Raw genomic sequence first — 17,313 nt, forward strand, 5'->3', positions numbered from 1 at the left:
CTTGTGTTCCTTTGGTGGTGAGAGAGGTTGGGGTTGGCCTAGGGTGTAGTTGTTTGTTTGTGATTGGCTGTGGTGATCTTTGTTTTCATGTGAGAGTGGGGTGGGTCCCATACTACGCTCATCTTCTAGTATATATGGGATTATATGGAGTATTTGGCTGGCAATGTAATATGCTTCCATGTTGGGGATTCCCCATCCTCCTTCTGAGGTGGGGAGGTCAGGTATTTGGGGCTTATTTTTGTTTTTTTATGTGAGAAGATAAAAGAGTGTAGTTTTCTCTGCCCTCTGCGGAGTTGTGTTGGGGGAATCCAGATTGGGAGGGTTTGGAATAGGTAGGTTAGTTTTGGGAGGGTATCATTTTGATCATAGCAAAGTTTTATTAATTGACCTTAGTGTTGTCCATATTGTGTTTCCTTTGCACTGAAATGAACAGGGTGGAATAATGTAATTAAAATACTGCCAAAGCAGACAGCGAGATGAAAAACAGGGTGTTTGATTTTTGGAAGCTGAACTGCAGCAGGATGGAAACAGAGGCGCGAGCCACAGACACGGAAATTGAAGAAGAAGAAGAGTTTGGATTTGATATCCCGCTTTATCACTACCCGAAGGAGTCTCAAAGCGGCTAACATTCTCCTTTCCCTTCCTCCCCCACAACAAACACTCTGTGAGGTGAGTGGGGCTGAGAGACTTCAGAGAAGTGTGACTGGCCCAAGGTCACCCAGCAGCTGCATGTGGAGGAGCGGGGAAGCAAACCCGGTTCCCCAGATTACGAGACTACCGCTCTTAACCACTACACCACACTGGCTCTTCTTACTTCCCACACAATGCCTTCTTACTTCCCAGAAAGAAGCTAATTCTAAGTCCGAAGAGAATGTTTAATTTAGAAGAAACCCGCTCCCCCTGCCTCCGTTTTGAGCCTTACGTTTTCCATCTCCATCCCACATTGCTCAAGAAAGGACCTTAGGAGCTTTCCTGCAGCCTGAGAGACGGCTCTGTCTTCCACTGTCAGGTTGTCAATCGCCTTCAACACGACTTCGTTGATCTGGCTGGGCGTGAGGTGCTCCCCAAAAGCCTGGCACAAAGAAGAAAGAAGAGGGAGTTTTCTTCTGCTCCACACTCTGACCACGTTTCAGTAGTCCAAGGGTGCCTTCACAAACCAAGTGAAAGACATCTCCACTCTGCCTTGAGAGGGTTGAACTAAGTGACCCCCGCGTCCCTTCCAACTCTACAATTCAGTGATTCTATTTATGTGTTTATTTAAGTAGCTGAAAGATTTTACAACAAACAAAACTAAAAGTCAGGTGACGCCTTGCTATTTTCGATCCACATCTTAAATTGGTTATGACATTGGAACATGAAGAGGTTCAATCTAAAATCAGACTAGAAAATTTAAAAAAAATTCTCGCAGGAACAGAGAGGGTGAATAATAGTGGCTATCCGTTATATAACCAATGCCAAACAGACTGGGTGGGAACCTGCCGGCTGTGTGCTTAGTTCTTAATATACAACAAAAACACCCACCACAAGGTTGGCATAGTTCATTGGCTTGGCCGTGCCTCGTGAAAGATGCTCCGAATGAGTCAACTTTTCCTATTCTTTTTCCGCCCTGAGGAGCCCCTGCATGGTTCTCTCTCCTCCCCGTTTTAGTCTCACGAGGCAGGTTAGACTGAGAGACTGGGACTGACTGGTGAGTTTCAGGGCTGAGGGGGGATCTGAACCCCAGGTCTCCCAGCACCTGGCAGAATGTCAAGAAGTAGAATTCTGCATGCAGTTCAGGCTACCGGGCACTTGTCTTTGAGCAATTGATTCTAATACAATGCATTTCTGAATGTTATTTACACTAATAGCTCACGCATGTATTTTTTTACACACTGTTTGGCATTGCGAAATTCAAGGACATGTGAATTTCAAAGGCGGGTTGTGTTTCAGTTCTCCTATTGTTTCTGAAAGCCTCAATTTGATAGTTTGGCTTCCAGTGTGAACTGCTCTGAATCTCTCCCTCATCCCTAGAAGGCGTGGGCTGCCTGAGGGCAGGCTGAAGTTGGTGGGGCAGGGCCCCAATGGCCCGAATGAGCAAATCTTTGCTAACTGGGAGTGGCTGCGGTCTTAGCAATAAAGAGTACAAAAAGCCACCCCTACCTTGGCCACTTTTGCGATGTTGAAGTGGAAGAGGGAGGGCCCAGGGATGAAGAAGTCTTCTCGGACCCATCTGACCATGTTGCCTTTCTTATTTTTATTCCCCCTCTTCTCCAGTTCCTTACCTAAGCAGCGTTGGGTTTTGGAATATGCATGCAAAAGAAACCAGCATTAGTGCTCCCTGCTCAAAACCTCCAGTTTTCCCACTGGGACCAACAAAAACAATTATTGATTTCACCTCAAAAATTATAATTCAGAACTGGGAAAAAGGTTCAGAAGGGGACAACCAAAAGGACTGGGGTGCTTGTGGAGCTGGTTGCAGCATTTGGGGGGGGGGGTCCATTTAGAAAAACGGCGAGGAAGAGGAGACACAATGTATGGCATGGAGAAAGTGGAGAGAGAAAGCTTTCTCTCTCACCGTCAGAACATGAGAACAACTGGACCTCCAATGAAACTGAAGTTTCAGGATGGTCCTTCTTCTTGCAGTGCACAGCTAAACTCTGGAACTCCCTGCCACAGGAGGCACTGATGGCCACGGACCAAGATGGCTTTCAAAGAAGATGAGGCAAATTCATGGAAGAGAAGGCTACCCATGGCTATTAGCCAGGATGGCTATGCTCTGCCTCCATGGTCAGAGGCAGGAGTAGAAAGAGCTTGAATTCTGCTTGCTGGATTCCCACAGGCATCTGGTCAACCCCTGTGGGAACAGGATGCTGGACTGGGCTGGGCCAGAAGGCTTTTCTGATGTTCTTCAGCAGTGAATCCCTCCCCCAAGACTGCCCTCTCGTCTCTGGCCAACAGGGTGTTGGCGTTAGGCCAGTGCTGGCACGAATTCTGGCCCTCCTGAACTCCCTGATCAACCCCAGCAGCAGCCAGCATGGGCAACACTCAGGGATGATGGGAGTTGGAGCAGCCTCTGGAGGGCTACAGACCTCCCACCCTGCGGCTTACAAGAAACAAGCCATTTCCCAGCATCGCCCTCACCCATTTTGGATATCATGATGTAATGGAGATGGTACAAGGCCTCCGCTGACTGCAGGCCAATCTCCTTCACGTTGTCTGTGAGGTGAAGGGACAAGAGCGCCACCAGCCTCCCAAGAAGGGGGAAATCCTGGGATACCTAGGAGGTGGAGAGAGAGAGAGATGCACAGTCAGCCCTCGTCCCACAGAGCCCAGCAAGAGAAAACCTAGCACCTAGCTCTCCCATTACCCTGGGGGATGGGTTGGTGGTTGGGTCTGGTTTGTTGTTGATCTGTCCTGGAGTGTCAACACAAGGGGGCTTGTGAAGAAGGCACAGCAGAGACTGTACTTTTTGAGAATTCTAAGGAAAAACCATCTTCCGCAGAAACTGCTGCTTGCCTTCTATCACTGTGCCATTGAGAGCGTGCTCACTTATGGCTTATGTGTGTGGTACGGAAGCTGTACTACCCGGGACAGGTTGGGGTTGTGCAGAGTTGTTAAGGCAGCAGAGAGCATTGTTGGCTGCCCACTCTCCACCTTAGAGCAGATTTATGCCACAAGGTGCCATAGGAAGGCACTGGACATAGTAAAAGATCCATCGCATCCTGGTCACTGTCTCTTCGAGCTCCTGCCGTCGGGACGGAGATACAGGACAATGAAGACAAGAACGAGCCGTCTTAAGAACAGCTTCTTCCCCAGAGCGATCTCGGCCCTGAATGGGAAGCCTGGACTTTGAAAGTCATCTAATCTTCCTTGCTGTATTATACTGTATTGTTTTAATTAGTGTTTTTATAGTTGTTTTGATTTTGTGTGGAGTGCCCTACCTGGGTGGATGGAGCAGCCAAGTAATTTCGTTGTCCCCGAGAGGGGGCAATGACAATAAAGATGTTGTTGTTGTTGTTGTTGTTGTTGTTGTTGTTGTTGTTGTTTTGTTGATGATGATGATGTATTTAGTGTATAAGGAGTTTTTGTTTTTGTTATTAAAACCTTGTTTAAGTTATTTTTGAGTCCCTTTTTAATGCATGGTCTCCCCAGCAAGCTCTCTGCAGTGCTACTATACTGCAAATAGCTAACATCTTTGGTTATGGGCCCAGCTGCTGAGTGGATGACTGCATATTTTTGGACTCTGAGAAAGGTTTGAAAACTCCTTCTCCTGTTAGTGTAGTTTCTGTGGGTCTGGAAGAGTTCCAGAATGGTTGACCGGGTTCCAGAAGCCGAGAAGGCTCTGGTGTTCCCACAGTTAACAGATGAGAACTATAGTTTATGGTCTTTTCGGGTGGAGGCGCTTTTGACCTCTAGAGAAGTATTGACCTATGGACTTCCGGGTTAGCGCAATTGGCTAATGGCGGATTCCCTCCGAGCTCCGGAGGGAATCTGCTCGACAGGGGCTGGGTCTTGCCGCGCCAGCAACGCGGGGACCCTTAAAAACCACGGGCGCGGATGCCCGTGGACATGGTGACTCGGCGGGCACCGTTAGCGCCCTCCCAACCCGCGAAGGAGCCTTTTTAAAGGCTACGGAACGGGGGACGGGGAGTGGCGCGGTGCTGTGAGTCTACTGCTTCCCCTGCCGAGCGAAGCTGCATGCCATTTGTCGGAGAGCGCTGACATCTTCCTTTAAAAAATTTGGACTCAAAATCAAGAACAACAACCCGTGAGTAATTTGGAAATTGGACTAAAATTATTCTTTTTTTGTGGATCTGGCACGAGCGGGGGAGGTGCAAAGAGGAAGTCCGTCTCCCCCCCCCATTGTAAACAGTTTAAAGCAAGGATTTGCCAACTAAGGTTGAGAGAAGAGCTGTGTTTTTTTCCTGATTGGATAAAAGTTATTAATTTCCACGGATTTAAAAGTCTAAGTTACTGTGCTGGAGGACAAGAGTTTATTTGCTTTGATTAAGTGCCACTTTTCCCGAGACTGGGAGTAACCCGTGAAAGGAGCCTGCTGAGGGTTTACAGAAGATTTTGACAGCTGTCAAATTAGCTGTCAAAGTCGAAAAAAACTGAAAGTTTTGGTTTAGCCGGTCATATCGTTACAAGGTATTGAAAGTAAAGAAAGATTGATACAAATAAATTTGACTCTTGGATTGGAAGTGAAAGGAATACTAAGTAACCAGAATCCCTCTAGAGGGGATTCACGGACATTACAAGAATGGAAATAGGTCGGAAAATTCTGGCAGATCTGGATGAGGTCGTCTTTCTCATGGGAAAGCTGCGAAAGATGTATGAGCAAGGCCATGTTTTGTCTACAAGTCCTACAAAACCGAAGTCAACAGTAAATATACCTTCTGAGCTGGAAAATGACTTGATGTTCAAAACACAGGCAGCTGGACAAGAAAAGAAACCAAAGACTGAAGAGGAGGAAAAGATACTTGCTGAACAGGAGGAGCAGAAAGGAGGGGCAGCCGAAATGTCACAGAAGGTAAACGATAGCCGGAGGCCTGTCAAGATGGCTACAAGCTCAACCAAGGTGGAAGCTGGAGTCTTTGGGATATTTGGATTTAAGAAACAGAGCTTGAGCTCCACCTTTAAACAAGTAGGCTTGGCTGGAAGGATCATGGACATTATAGAGAGAGTGCCCCTTCGAGTTTGGGTGTCAATCATAAGGGACTTTCAAAGAAGCCGGCTGAAAGGGACTGAGAGAGATTTGAGAGCCTCGGACGTAAGGTCACCAGCCTAAATAGATGGACTAGAATCATAGAATCATAGAATCATAGAATCATAGAATCATAGAATCATAGAATCATAGAATCATAGTGTCAGAGCTGCCACCCAGTCCCAGCTCACATAGGACCAAGTCCGCCAGCGTTCACTTTATAAGAGTCTTTATTAAGTTACAGGTTTCATTTCCGAACTGCAGCGTGCAGCTCTACACCTTCTGCCCTAGGTCGGCGAAGACCCGTCTGAGTCCCCGCCTCTTGCACACCAGCTTAATACCCTAGCCTTGCTCCACCTCCTTCGCCTCTCCCTACGTCTCTGGGTCCTTCTGCCCCCCTGGGCCTCCTCCCTTCTACTCTCCTCTGACGCTGACCCCCCTGATCCTTCTGCCTCCTTGCGGCGGGCTTTAGGACCTGGCTCACTCTCCGGGCTGCTTACTGCTCCAGCTTCCGCTGCATTTGAACTTGGCGCGCGCGCCCAACTCTCTACTTTCCTCTTAACCGTTGCCTCGCTCTCTGAGGAGGGCGTGACCACCCCTGACTCGTGCCCTCCCTCCTGCTGACAGCCTCCGGAACCCGATGCCTGGCTACCTTCCTCCCTGCTGCTCTCAGTCTTGAGCGTGGGTCCCGACTTCCAGCTGCTGCCGCCCTCAGTTATGAGCGTGGGTCCCGACTTCCAGCTGCTACTCTCTGAATCTCCTCTGTTCCCTTCCTCCTGGGGTGTCCCCCCGGATCCCCCCCTTGCTCTGCTCACTGGGGCTCCCTTTTGGGAGTCCTCTGACTCACTGCTTAGGCTTGGAGATCTCGGGTCGTCATCATCACTCATTTTCCCTTCGGATTCCTCCCCCTCGCTCTCTGCTTCCTCCCTTCTCTGCGTCTCTGCTCCTGAACCCCTGACATCCATCCCCCCTCGAAGCCCCCCCTTCCCCCCTCCCCGCTTTCAGGTGTGGGTGCTGGGTGCTCCATCATCACGGGAGGGAATGCTGGATACAGTTCGCTCCCCGTGGTTGGCCGCCAACTGAAGACCTCCGAGTCTTCCTCCTCGCGGTCGCCGACGTTGACCTGTTCCGCTTCCATCTCTGTACCGCCGTGCTCGAACCCAAGGTCCTCCCCGAACACGTCCATGTCAGTCTCTGCGTCGGTCGCTCGACCTGGCATCTCCAGCCACTTCCGGCGCCATTGCTCCTCCGGTCGATCGTCCCACCAATACGAGGTGTCTGACGCCGAACCCGCCGGCGATCCTTCTGGGGAACGGGTGCTCAGTGCGGGTTCCCCGTCCGAGTCGAATCCATGGAACGTGCTGGAAGAAAGTGTGGGCGTGAACAGCCAGTCGTCGAAGAAGCTCGCTGGCATGGGTCTGTGTGGGAAAAGGGCATGAAACTCGTCCTTGAGCAGGGGTTCCTCCAAAGCGTAGTCTGGCACCCAGCTATTGGCGCTGGCCCGGGTGCCCTCTCTGGCTAGGAGGTATTCGACTCCCTCTTCCCCCCATCTGGAGTCCAAAATCTCCGTGACCTCGTTGATGGGGTCTTGCTGCGTCACCCCTCGCGTCCCCGTCCGCTCCCGGAACGGACTCGGTGCCGTCCCTGGCTCCTGGAATCTGTGAGGTGCCTTGTAGGGAGTGAGCACCGACCTGTGGAACACCGGATGCATTCTGGAACCCTCCGGCAGCGCCAGTCGGAAGGCTACCGGGTTGATCTGTGCTTCGACTTGGTACGGACCAATTTGCTTGTGCCCCAACTTCTTCTTGGCTAGTGACCTGGTCGGCACTGCGTGGGCTGCCAACCAGACCCAGTCTCCCACTTGGATCTCTTCGCCAACCCGCCTGTGCTTGTCAGCTTGCACCTTGTAGGCGTGCTTAGCCAGCTCCAGCTGCCGTCTGAGTTGATCGTGTACCGCCTGCAACTCTGACGCGAACGCGTCCGCCGTCTGTGGTTCTCCGTCCCCCACTCTCTCCCGTCCCGGGAAGGTTCTGGGATTCCTCCCATTGTTGGCGAAGAACGGCGTCACCCCTGTGGACACGTGCTTCGTGTTGTTGTAAGCGAACTCGGCGAGCGGCAGGTAATCCACCCAGGTCGCAGGTTGTTGATTGGCATAGCATCTCAGGTACTGCTGCATGATGGCATTGACCCTCTCTGCCTGCCCGTTGGTCTGCGGGTGTCTTGCTGATGCCAGATCGACCTTGACATTTAGAAAACTCATCAGCTTCTGCCAGAAATTCGAGACGAACTGGCGCCCGCGGTCGGACAGGATAGACCGCGGCAGACCATGCACTTTGAACACGTGATCTATGAACAGTTTGGCAGTTTGTTCCGCCGTGGCCACCTTCGCACACGGAATGAAATGTGCCATCTTGGTGAACAAGTCCACCACCACTAGTACAGCTGTCTTGCCTCTCGAGCTGGGTAGATCCGTAACAAAGTCCAGGGCCACTCTCTCCCACGGTTCAAACGGCGTTTGCAGCGGTTCCAGCAGTCCCGCCGGTGGTTTGTGCACCGGTTTGGCCCTCTGGCAGGTGTCGCACCTCGCAACGTAGTCCGCGACTTCCCCTCTCAGTCTGGGCCACCAAAAGTCCCTTGCGACTAATTCCACCGTTTTTTCCGTGCCAAAGTGCCCGGCCGTGGGTGCGTCGTGCAGCTGCTACTCTCTGAATCTCCTCTGTTCCCTTCCTCCTGGGGTGTCCCCCCGGATCCCCCCCTTGCTCTGCTCACTGGGGCTCCCTTTTGGGAGTCCTCTGACTCACTGCTTAGGCTTGGAGATCTCGGGTCGTCATCATCACTCATTTTCCCTTCGGATTCCTCCCCCTCGCTCTCTGCTTCCTCCCTTCTCTGCGTCTCTGCTCCTGAACCCCTGACACATAGAATCATAGAGTTGGAAGAGACCACAAGGGCCATCGAGTCCAACCCCCTGCCAAGCAGGAAACACCATCAGAGCACTCCTGACATATGGTTGTCAAGCCTCTGCTTAAAGACCTCCAAAGTAGGAGACTCCACCACACTCCTTGGCAGCAAATTCCACTGTCGAACAGCTCTTACTGTCAGGAAGTTCTTCCTAATGTTTAGGTGGAATCTTCTTTCTTGTAGTTTGGATCCATTGCTCCGTGTCCGCTTCTCTGGAGCAGCAGAAAACAACCTTTCTCCCTCCTCTATGTGACATCCTTTTATATATTTGAACATGGCTATCATATCACCCCTTAACCTCCTCTTCTCCAGGCTAAACATGCCCAGCTCCCTTAGCCGTTCCTCATAAGGCATCGTTTCCAGGCCTTGGACCATTTTGGTTGCCCTCCTCTGGACACGTTCCAGTTTGTCAGTGTCCTTCTTGAACTGTGGTGCCCAGAACTGGACACAGTACTCCAGGTGAGGTCTTACCAGAGCAGAATACAGTGGCACTATTACTTCCCTTGATCTAGATGCTATACTCCTATTGATGCAGCCCAGAATTGCATTGGCTTTTTTAGCTGCCGCGTCACACTGTTGGCTCATGTCAAGCCTGTGGTCAACCAAGACTCCTAGATCCTTTTCACATGTACTGCTCTCAAGCCAGGTGTCCCCCATCTTGTATTTGTGCCTCTCATTTTTTTTGCCCAAGTGCAATACTTTACATTTCTCCCTGTTAAAATTCATCTTGTTTGTTTTTGCCCAGTTCTCTAATCTGTCAAGGTCGTTTTGAAGTATGATCCTGTCCTCTGGGGTGTTAGCCACCCCTCCCAGTTTGGTGTCATCTGCAAATTTGATCAGGATGCCCTTGAGTCCATCATCCAAGTCGTTGATAAAGATGTTGAATAAGACCGGGCCCAAGACAGAACCCTGTGGCACCCCACTAGTCACTCTTCTCCAGGATGAAGAGGAACCATTGATGAGCACCCTTTGGGTTCGGTCAGTCAGCCAGTTACAAATCCACTGAGTGGTAGCATAGTCAAGACCACATTTTACCAGCTTCTTTACAAGAATATCATGGGGCACCTTGTCAAATGCCTTGCTGAAATCAAGGTAGGCTACATCCACTGCGTTCCCTTCATCTACCAGGCTTGTAATTCTGTCAAAAAACGAGATCAGGTTAGTCTGACATGACTTATTTTTCAGAAATCCATGCTGACTATTGGTGATCACAGCATTCCTTTCTAGGTGCTCACAGACTGTTTGCTTAATGATCTGTTCCAGAATCTTCCCTGGTATTGATGTCAGACTGACTGGGCGGTATTTATTTGGGTCCTCTCTTTTCCCCTTTTTGAAAATAGGGACAACATTTGCCCTCCTCCAGTCTGCCGGGACTTCGCCTGTTCTCCAGGAATTCTCAAAGATGACTACCAGTGGTTCTGAGATCACATCTGCCAGTTCTTTTAATACTCTTGGGTGCAGTTCATCTGGCCCTGGAGACTTGAATACATCTAAACTAGCCAAGTATTCTTGTGTTTCCTTTGCTGAATCATTTGCTCCAAATTCTTCAGGTCGGGCATTGTTTTCTTTATCGGAGAAGACTGAGGCAAAGAAGGCATTGAGTAGTTCAGCCCTTTCTGTGTCCCCTGTTTGCATTTCACCATCTTCTCCTCTGAGTGACCCCACTGTTTCTTTGTTCTTCCTTTTGCTACGAACATACCCATAAAAGCCTTTTTTGTTGCTTTTAACCTCTCTAGCAAGCCTGAGTTCATTTTGTGCTTTAGCTTTTCTGGCTTTGTGTCTACACGTGCTGGCTATTTGTTTGAATTCCTCTTTGGTGGTTTCCCCCCTTTTCCATTTTTTGTACACATCCTTTTTTAATCTTAATTCGGTTAAAAGTTCTTTAGATAGCCACCCTGGCTTCTTTAGGCACCTTCCATGTTTCCGTCTCATTGGTATTGCCTGTCGTTGTGCTTTTACTATCTCCCTCTTAACAAACTCCCAGCCATCATGAACTCCCTTTCCTTTTAGTATTGTTGTCCATGGGATCTCACCCAGCACTTCCCTAAGTTTTATGAAGTCGGCTTTCTTAAAGTCAAGAAATTGAGTCCTAGTATGCTTGGCTGCTCCTTTCCGCTGTATAGTAAACTTCAGAAGAGCATGATCACTCGCGCCTAATGATCCTTCCACATCTACCCCACTAACCAGGTCATCAACATTGGTTAGGACCAGATCTAAAATGGCTGTTCCTCTTGTTGCTTCTCCCACTTTCTGGACAATGAAGTTGTCTGCAAGGCCAGTGAGGAATCTGTTTGACCTTATGCTCTTGGCTGAGTTTGACGTCCAACAAATATCCGGGTAATTGAAGTCCCCCATTACTACTATCTCCCTTCCTTTTGCATGCTTGGCCATCTGTTCCAGGAAGGCATCATCTATGTCCTCCGTTTGGCTTGGGGATCTATAGTAAACTCCCACAATGAGGTCTCTGTTATTCTTCTCTCCCTTAATTTTGACCCAAATGCTCTCACTTTGGCTTTAAGGTTCTAAATCTTGGATCTCTTCACAGGTATACACATCCCTGACATATAACGCCACTCCTCCTCCTTTCTTGTCTGGTCTGTTTCTCTGAAATAGATTGTATCCCCCCATTATTACATTCCAATCGTGGGACTTATCCCACCAGGTTTCAGTGATGCCTATTATGTCATATTTAGTTTGCTGTACCAAGAGCTCAAGCTCATCTTGTTTATTTCCCATGCTTTGCGCATTAGTGTACAGACATTGAAGTCCATTAATCATTCCCCCGTGTCTCTTATTTAAGGATTTTTTCCTCCCACCACTAGGTCCGCGTGCTGTTTGCTCCATTTGGTCTATGACATTTGGATGATCATCTTCATTAATTGATAGACTCCTACCTTCAGGAGCACTGTCTCCCTCCCCCACATTAGTCAGTTTAAAGCCCTCCTGATGAGGTTTTTGAGATTTTTGGCAAAAACATTTCTCCCAACCGTTGTGAGGTGCAGCCCATCACTTGCCAGAAGTCCATCTTCAAGAAACTGCAGTCCGTGATCTAAGAATCCAAACCGTTCCTGTTTACACCATTTGCGAAGCCAGCTGTTCACTTCCACTATTTTCCCCTCTCTCCCTGGGCCACGTCGTTCAACTGGGAGGACAGACGAGATGACAATTTGTGCATTTAGTTGCTTCAATTTCCTGCCGAGAGCCTCGTAGTCTCTTTTGATCTTCTGGAGGCTATTGCTTGCAGTGTCATTGGTTCCCACATGAACCAAGAGGAAGGGGTATTCGTCAGTGGGTTTTATGATTCCTTGCAGTCGTTCAGTTACATCTTGGATCTTAGCCCCGGGGAGACAGCACACTTCCCGAGACATCTTGTCAGGCCCACAGATCACTGCTTCTGTTCCCCTCAGTAGGGAATCCCCTATCACCACTACACGCCTCCTCTTGGGTTTGGTCGGGGTTCTTCCGTGAGCTGTCCGTTCCAAGGTTGCCTGCACATTCCCTGAGGACTGACTTTGCTGCTCGTCTTCATATACCTGATCGACTGTAATGAGGGAGAGATCCTCAAATGGTGTCTGCTCTTCATCTTCCATGCTAGGAGAGAGGACCTCAAAGCGATTGTGTATTTCTAAAGAATCAGAGTGAACCCTGGGCCTCCTACTTCTTTGAGTCACATTTCTCCATATATCTGGCTCCTGTGTTGGTGAACAAGCCTCCTTCTCAGGGGAGTCCCCTGTCTCCTCCTTGGTGGGGACGGTGTGCTCTGTTGCTTCCAAGAAGAGCTCCAGCTCTCTAATTCTTTGGAGCGTAGCTTCACGTTCCTCCAGTTGCTGGACTTTGTCTTTTAAGAGGGCAATCAACATGCAATTGCTGCAGGTAAAGCTGCCTGCAACCTTTGGCAAGATGGCAAACATTGCGCAGGAATCGCAGGCGACTGCAGCTGTTCCCTCCCCTTCCATCATGAGATCGTGTCGTTGGGGTTGGCTACAGAGGTCCTCCATCATAAAAAGCTTGAAGACAAGACAAATAACTTCCCCCACAAAAAAAAAACCCTAGGTCTCCCCCAACAAACGTTTGAGACTAGCTCCCCTAAATCTAAAAGATGGGCCGCTAGGCGCGCGCCGCTGCCCTACAAACTCTGATAAGCTCCTCCCACAGCTAATCCCCTGCCTCAACAGAAACTCTGCCCCCTCTGACCTTTACACAGGGAAAACAGCTAATCAGCCAGAAAGAAACACACACACACAAGAAAACCCTTTTTTGCTCCTTCTTCAACTGCTGCCCTACAAACTCTGATAAGCTCCTCCCACAGCTAATCCCCTGCCTCAACAGAAACCCTGCCCCCTCTGACCTTTACACAGGGAAAACAGCTAATCAGCCACAAAGAAACACACACACACACACACGAAAACCCTTTTTACTCCTTCTTCGAAAACCCTTTTTGCTCCTTCTAAATGGACTACGGTTTGGGATTGAAACCGGGGAGAGAAGGGTGGGGTTTGGAAATCCAAAGGGGGCCTGATCTTTTTTATGCTGTGTCAAATTTCATGTTGTTTATCATTATAAGAATGGGGAATTCGTGGAAGGGAAATAGGGTCAACCTTAGAAAAAGTTTTTTACATATGATTAAGGTATATAAATTAAAAGTTGATTTATAAACTGAACTAAATATAATAATGAATTAAGGGTTAAAATCTAATACAAATAAACACATTAACAAATTAAAGTTAAGACATTAGGGATAAAAACTTATTGAACAAATAATTGGATCTGGAATACAAGAAGGGGAGGTGAGGGGAAGTCGTGAAAAGAAGTTATTGAAAATGAGATTTTAAAGGTGGAATTTTTTGTGTTTTTCTTTGTCTTTTTGTTTTGTTTTTTGTACCTTTTGAAACTTTAATAAATATTACTTTTTTAAAAAAAGAGAAGTATGGACCTATGTAACTGATGACCCTCCTGACCCTGTAACTAATGCTTGGTTGAAAGGAGATGCAAAAGCCAGGGCAATAATTAATTTGGCAGTTAGCAACCAGCAAGTAGTCTATATAAGAAATAAGAAAACTGCCAAAGAAATGTGGGACAGTCTTGCAGCAGTGCATATTAGAAAAGAGTCAGCGTCTGCATTGATGTTTTTCAAGCAGCTGTACCAGACCAAGTTGCAGCCTGGTGGTGATTTGGCAGCACACTTGAGATGTCTGGAGGCAATATGCTGCAAATTAATTCGAAGGGACATGGAGATACCTGATATTCAGTATGTTTTTATCATTCTTTGTTCCCTTAATGAGGACTTTGATGGTGTAGCTAGCCAGATATCTGCCGTTCCACCAGCACAATTAACTGTGGAAGGGGTAACGGCAAGATTAATGGGCGAGTTGGATAGAAGGGAGGCTTGTGCCATAAGCACTCCTGTTTCCAGAAAGAATGAGAAACGCCATATGCAAACTTGTGGTGATACGGCTGCATTTAAAGCTGCAAAGCGTTATTGGTTCTGCAATAAGCAGGGACATTTTGCAAAAGGACTGCACATCCATTGCAGATGAACATTTAAATACTGTGTATGCCAATAAGGCGGTTTTTGAGCCAAAAAGCTACAATGATGTTCAGAATTTACCTAAGCACCAAGTTGTAAATTGGTATAAAGCTATCAACTCTGAGATAGCTTCTTTAGAAGAGCATAACACCTGGTCTCTTGTACCACAAACCCCAGATATGAGACATTGATTCAAAATGGGTTTAAGAAAATGCAAATGGGAAGGATACGCCTATGGTGTGTGGTTTCACCTTTACAGGTGAAGATAAGCCATTTCCTAACAAAACTTTGTATCGTTCTGCTATAGGCAAGCTAAATTTCATTCAAAGAATCTCAAGACCAGATATAACTTATGCCTTTCACTTTCTGGCAAAATTTGTGGGAAAGCCCACTACGCAATGTTTCTCTGCTCTTAAGAGAGTGGTAATGTACCTTAAACATACCAAACATTATAGGTTGCAGTTTACATCATGTATTGACAAAGGTTTTGAAATTTTCTGAGATGCATCTCATGCAGTGGAACAAAATAATTGCAGGGATGTGTCTGGTATGGTGTTTTGTTATAACGGTTGTCCATTTGAATGGAAGTCCCAGACACAAACCATTATTTGTCTCTCCACAACAGAGAGTGAATTATGTGCATGCGTTCAGGCCACTCATGATGTGGAATGGTATCTGCAAGTATTTGCAGACCTACAGATGAAAGTAACACTACCAGTAAGAGTTTACCTTGATTCCCAGAGCGGACTTGCTATCCTGTGTTCAGAGACCAATACGCAGCGCACTAGAGTCTTAAGGTTACGTTTACAGTTTGTAAAGAAACTAATTGCTGACGAAATGATTGTATTTCAATATGTTCCAGGTGACAATCAAATTGCAGACATTTTTACTAAAGCACTTCCAAAGGTTACTCATGAAAGACATGTACAAAATATGCTTTACGATTTTGTTCCACAATGATGAACCGCAGGGGAAATGTTGAATGGTTTCTTTAAATGTAAAGGTTCATCATTGTTCCACCAGTTGTGTATGTCTTTAAGGGGCCAGAGCAAGGGCCAGAGCAAAATAACGAGACCCAGCTTTACAGCTGTGAAACATAGCAGGTGCTGAGTTGTATTGATTAAGCTGTGTCAGCATTTGGGTGTAGTATATAAGGAGCAGCACCTAGCTCTTCCGTTACCCTGGGGGATGGGTTGGTGGTTGGGTCTGGTTTGTTGTTGGTGTATTTAGGAGTTTTTGTTTTTGTTATTAAAACCTTGTTTAAGTTATTTTTGAGTCCCTCTTTAATGCATGGTCTCCCCAGCAAGCTCTCTGCCGTGCTACTAGACTGCAAATAGCTAACACTGCCACCTCTCAGGTGGGCACTCTTGCCATTATAAGAGAAGGAGGGAGGTGAGTTCATGGTGAGTCCTGGCACCTCTTTTTCTAGAAAAATAGCACTGGCTGGCACCTTTCCCTGGGATGGCCATGCCATACAGCTTTCATCTAGGTCACACCTGAACTTTCCAACGCAATATGATTTGAAATTGCAGCATTAAGCCTTGGTCACTCACATCAAAGTCCAAATGCTCGGAGGCATATTTTATGAGTACGTTGGTGGTCTTGACTGCTCTTTGCCTCTCACTGATTTTTGTGGAGTCAATCCAGCCATTTGTGTGCTGTGAGAGAGAAATCATCGTCATCACATGGAAGGACAACCCTTAATCCAGGTTTGCAAATTCACAAAGCTTCATAGAGGGGACAAATTGCAAAAAGGGGTTGTTTTGTAAAGGAGAAAGTTTGCTGCAATTTGTTTATTATTATTAATAATAATAATAATAATAATAATAATAATAATACCCCACCTCTTTCCCAGACAGGGACTCGAGGCAGCTTACAAACAAAACAAGAACAACTAAAGACACAGAAAAAAGAAGCCGTTTAAAAAAAAGCATTAGTAGAATTAGATATTAATTGGCTCTTGGGTTGCTTTTGTTTTATTATGCATTTTCTGTTCTGATTTTGTATTTTTATGTTGTGAACCGCCCTGCAATCTGTCATTTGTGTGTTTGTGTGTGTGATAATTGCAACAATACAACATACACCTCACCACAGCCATAGCAATGGAATGCAGGAAGCATCCTTAGACTAAGCCCAGCCATTGATCCACAGGTAATGAGGACTGGCAGTTGGCCCTTTGGGCTTTCAGGCAGAGAGCCTTTTCCCAGCCCCACCTGGAGATGCTGAGGACTGAACCGGGGACCTTGGGCATGCAAGACAGATGCTCTGTCCCGAGCCACGGCCCTTCCCCATACGCCATCAGCAGAGGACATATCTTGTGTGCCTTGCACAAGCATTGCTAGCAGAACAGAGGCCCACTTGACCATCAGCACCCACAACCAGCGAGTTGGCCACAGATGCCCCCCGTGCAATCATTTCAAGAGGGTCTGTCCTCCGGCATGGGAGCTGCTGCTTCCCCCTGCTCTGACACCTTGGGGGCTCCCTTACCACTAATATCTCCTGCAGCGTCTCCAGAGAGGGGGCCTCCGACAGCAAGCTGGTGAGCATGTTGAGCCAGATGTAGACAGTCGGCTGATAACAGTCCTGGAAGGAGAGAAGCAAAAGCACTTAGAAGCTGAAGACCCCCATGGAAATCCCATATGCTCTGGAGCCTTCTAGCCCAAATTTGTAACAAAGCTTATGCAGGGGTTCAAGCACGGCACACAAAGAGTCATAAACATCAAACGTTTCTTGATGTATGTAAGGTTACAGGTCATGCGATATAAAGATACAGGACTCCACACTGGGCTCAACTTCCTTGGGGTGTTCCAAGGCAGAGGGCCGCCTTGGTGGTGGGGCCCACCCCGTGGAACACCCTCCTATCAGATGTCAGAGAGATACATCATTATACTTCCGTCTGAAGACATCTGAAGGCAGCCCTGCATAGGGAAGTTTTTAATATTTGACGTCTGGCTGTGTTTTAATTTGTTGGAAGCCGCCCAGAGTGGCTAGAGTAACCCAGTCAGATGGGCAGCATATAAACAAACAAGCAAACAAATTAAATTAAATTAAATTAAATGCAGCGTAGGAGGGAGGCATGAGAGTCACAAAATGCAGGCATGCAGGAATCATACGTGGATGCATTCTAGCAAAGGTGAAATGC

General features: G+C 47.6%; 1 protein-coding gene across 1 annotated transcript in view; it reads right to left on the reverse strand.

Annotated features, from left to right (window-relative positions):
• Positions 1-224: 224 nt before the first annotated feature.
• LOC309536890 (maestro heat-like repeat-containing protein family member 7) overlaps positions 225-17,313 on the reverse strand; it is a 36,912-nt gene continuing 19,823 nt past the window's right edge. Inside the window, exons 6-10 of the mRNA XM_082231278.1 lie at positions 16,659-16,754; positions 15,725-15,829; positions 3,121-3,256; positions 2,140-2,261; positions 225-1,072 (exon numbers count right to left, since the gene is read on the reverse strand). Coding sequence (XP_082087404.1) covers positions 881-1,072; positions 2,140-2,261; positions 3,121-3,256; positions 15,725-15,829; positions 16,659-16,754 — 651 coding nt within the window. The 3' untranslated portion in view covers positions 225-880. The remainder of the gene's footprint in view (positions 1,073-2,139; positions 2,262-3,120; positions 3,257-15,724; positions 15,830-16,658; positions 16,755-17,313) is intronic.

Source organism: Podarcis vaucheri (genome assembly GCF_965113315.1).
Source record: "Podarcis vaucheri genome assembly, chromosome: 7".
In the NCBI taxonomy this organism is placed as follows: domain Eukaryota; kingdom Metazoa; phylum Chordata; class Lepidosauria; order Squamata; family Lacertidae; genus Podarcis; species Podarcis vaucheri.